The 3,508-nt window shown below is 37.1% G+C and overlaps 1 protein-coding gene across 1 annotated transcript; it reads right to left on the bottom strand.

Annotated features, from left to right (window-relative positions):
* Positions 1,660 to 3,508, bottom strand: LOC18600079 (phosphoenolpyruvate carboxylase kinase 1). Its single transcript, XM_007030370.2, has 2 exons — positions 2,467 to 3,508; positions 1,660 to 2,200 (listed from the first exon to the last, which is right to left on the bottom strand). The coding sequence occupies exons 1-2, from the start codon at positions 3,242 to 3,244 to the stop codon at positions 2,154 to 2,156; spliced, it is 825 nt and encodes a 274-aa protein (XP_007030432.2). The 5' UTR covers positions 3,245 to 3,508; the 3' UTR covers positions 1,660 to 2,153.

Below are 3,508 nucleotides of genomic sequence, written 5' to 3'. Positions count from 1 at the left end.
AAAGCCTTATGTATGTACACAAAGCATATAGTATAACCCCAATGTTAATTGCTCTAATCAAAAAGAAGAAAACTTCCCTATTACAATAAGAGTGAGGATTGAGTTTTATGAGTCCGTAAATAGTTATTTTATACGTACGAAAGTTTGTTATATTTTAATTATATAACAAAAAATCACTTTTTTTATCTTATAAAATCTCATCTATTATCTATCGCATTAGAATCTGAAATTTTTAAATAAAAATTTTTAATTTTGCTGATTTTGCAAATTAAATAAAAATTTCTCAATTATTTCAAATAGGATGAATTAAATGCTGTCTATTCCTCAAATAAAAATACCCAAAAACTTCTTGACTAAGAAAAAGAATGATAACTTATCAAAGATATTTCACATGTGAGCCTTTAAGTAAATATCAACGACCAAGTGATATGGCGGTGTACTGATCTACATACACTTTTCCTTTTGTTTTACTATAGGAACCCAGCACTGTTGCAGACCTAGAAGAACACGTAAGCTCTCGTGGGTATCGATACGACTGATTGAAAAGGATTATTGGGGACCCATGCAACAGTAAATTGAATGACAACTTTGTCGTCTATGGACAACTTTGTAATGGATAGAATTTAACGCCCGCATGTTGTTGCCTTCAGATCTCACCACGTTGGCAACCTCTTCCCCTGCTTCACATGCCAGATGGTAAAGATTCCAGTGTTTGGTATCTGCTCTGGAATTTCATCTGGGACCCTGCAGAAAATAAACACACAGAGCGTTCTTAATTGGTTTTATGGTGATTGTTGACATACATGATTTAAGAGGGTTAAGTAATAAGCCACAATGAGTATTCCACTCTTTTCTTTCATTAATTTCTTGTACCTGCCATCTTAATTACACTTTAAACTTGGTGTAAAATTTACTGTTTTTTTATGCATTAATGTAGGGGACAGATGGAGTTTCAAGCTGAAAGTTTGACCATTTCTCTCATTAGTGTCACTGCAGACCTCAGTGTTAAGAATTCCTTCGAATTACAAGGTTGAAAGTAGGTGTTCCAATGTTGAAATTTGAGCATTTCTAGTTAGTGCTAAGTGCAAACCTCAATGTAAAGAATTCCTTGCAATTATCATGTGGAAATATTAGAGTTCCAACTATGTCACTGCAAACCTCACTGCAAAAGATTCTTCCTTGACTAGAAGGTAACATGCTTTGTTGATTTTGAATACAATGGCATTAAGAAGTTTTAAACTGAGTAGAAAGAAAAGGGCATAAACCAAGCATATGCCAACATGCAAAGCTTGTCCCCCAAAAATTTTTTTTGATTCTTTAGTAGGCAAAACTCCTCCTTATGACTTTGGTGGGTGATAAAAGATATGCAATCAAAGCTTTCATTTCATAGTACTTTGACAAATGTCAATATGGAAAGAATAGCCAGCTGCTAGTTCACAATTACATGCCTGATTAGAATTCTGCAGATTCCCTTGCCAACCCCCCAAATACATGCTATTGTTATGCCTCTATCAAAAGAAGAATGAACATTTAGATTCCACCAGAGAAACTGATAAATGGGAATGGACCATCAAAAGATGCAAAATCAGATTCCACAATGAACATAAAAATTCATTTTTGGGGATTGCATTTCTCTATTCAAGGATTCATATTCTCAGGAAAAAAAAAAGGCAGACTAGATTCCCATATATAAAAAGCAGAAGAGAAGAACAATTTGTTTGTAAGGCTTTCTCACTTCCTTTATACTCTCATTAACAAAAAAAAAAGTACAGGAGGAGGATTCTCAACCTACTATTTAATATATATACACTCTCTTGCTTCTCTCTTGAACATGAACAGAAAATAAAATAAGAAAAACATATTACAAGGGAAAAAAAAAAACAAAAAAAGGACTAGACAAGACCGGTAAGTTCTTGGTGGTTGAGCCCCATGTTAAGAAACTCTGTTCTCTACGTTACCTCCATGGCATTGGAAAACTGGATTCTGTGGGAAGCATCCATCATGGAGTTCTTGTTTGACTTTTGATGCTTTGTAGAGAAGAAAACCTGGGGACCTCCCTTATGGGATTTGATAGGCAGGGCTACTATTTACATACTGATAAGCTATTATGCATTGCTTTTGACTGATCATTTCGAGCTCTTTTCAAAAGAAAATCAGTCCATTGAAGTTGTTTCCCCTCCATTCAAGATCCAGGGGTGCCCTGCATTTCAGAACAAAAAAGGATTAACAATTTGTTCCTTGTTTGGATGCTGATAGAATTTATTAGATGAGGAAAACTTGATCAAATCTGACCAAGAAACAAACTCCATTAAAAAGACAAAATCCTTTGAAGATTCAACCTAGAGAACTTCCTTTCCTTTCTCCTCTGACAATCAGGAAGAGAAAGGGAAAGCTTCAAATCATTCCAATTTTTCATATCACATCAAAACCAAAACCCCAAAAAAGTGAGGAAAAAAAGGAACTTACTCAGAACTTGTTCTGCGGACAATCTCTTAGAAACATCTCTGCAGATCATCTTCCTCAACAAGTCCTTCGCCTCAGCCGAAACTGATCTGAAAATCCTTGTAGGAAACCTCAAATTCCCTCTCAAAACAGCCTCGAAAATCTCCTCGGCTGTCTCACCATAAAACGGTGGAACACCAGCTAACATAACATACAAAACGACACCAGCACTCCAAACATCGGCCTTCTCATTGTAAGCTCTGCCCATCACAACCTCCGGTGCAACATAATAAGGAGTTCCCACCAACCCATCGACCGTGCCAAGTTCCCCTAACCACGTAGCAGAACCAAAATCTCCAATCTTTAACTTACCTCTAAAGTCAAAGAAAATGTTATCAGGTTTAATATCTCTATGAACAATACCAAACCTGTGACAATGAGCTAAGCCAGACATAATCTGTTGCACGTAAGAAGCGGCTTTGGATTCAGACAAGCCCGGTTGCAGAATCTGGTCGTAGAGAGTGTAAGGTTGGCAAAGCTCGAGGATGAGTTGAAGGGTGTCTTCGGATTCGAACATATCGTGGATTTGTACGATGTTGGAGTGAGGAGACAAAAGGGTCATGATTTTAGGCTCGTTTTCGAGACATTCTCGGTCAGTGGGGTCTGTGAGAAGGCGTTTGTCAATGGATTTACAGGCGAATGAGGCTTGGGTGATAGGACAAAACACTCGAGATATTGTTCCAAACCGACCTCTTCCGATCTCTTCACATACTTGGTACTTGTTCTTCAATGTTTCACTCATTGTTTTTCCTTTTGGGGTTCTTGGGTTTTCTTTCTTTCCTTCTTTCTTTCTGTTTTCAATTCTTTCTGAGGGTTTTTGGGGTTTGTTTTTGGTTGGAAGAGTTTATTGCTAGGTGTGGGGTTTATAGAGAAGGAAGAAAGGCATTGTTGAGAGGAATATTCGGTGAGAGGGGAGGGATTCAGAAGAAAGCCAGTTAAGATTCAACACGTTTGTTTGTTTGTTTGTTTGTTTGTTTGGGAGAGTGGAAAAACGGAAACCCAATAT

Source organism: Theobroma cacao, chromosome 5 (genome assembly GCF_000208745.1).
Source record: "Theobroma cacao cultivar B97-61/B2 chromosome 5, Criollo_cocoa_genome_V2, whole genome shotgun sequence".
In the NCBI taxonomy this organism is placed as follows: Eukaryota; Viridiplantae; Streptophyta; class Magnoliopsida; order Malvales; family Malvaceae; genus Theobroma; species Theobroma cacao.
Note: the sequence above shows the minus strand (reverse complement) of the source record. Positions and strands in the feature narration are given on the sequence as shown.

Coding starts and splice junctions, on each gene's coding strand:
- LOC18600079 (XM_007030370.2), bottom strand. CDS start 3,244: ATGAGTGAAACATTGAAGAACAAGTACCAAGTATGTGAAGAGATCGGA. Junction 2,201..2,466: donor GTCCGCAGAACAAGTTCTGA/GTAAGTTCCTTT, acceptor TCTGAAATGCAG/GGCACCCCTGGATCTTGAAT.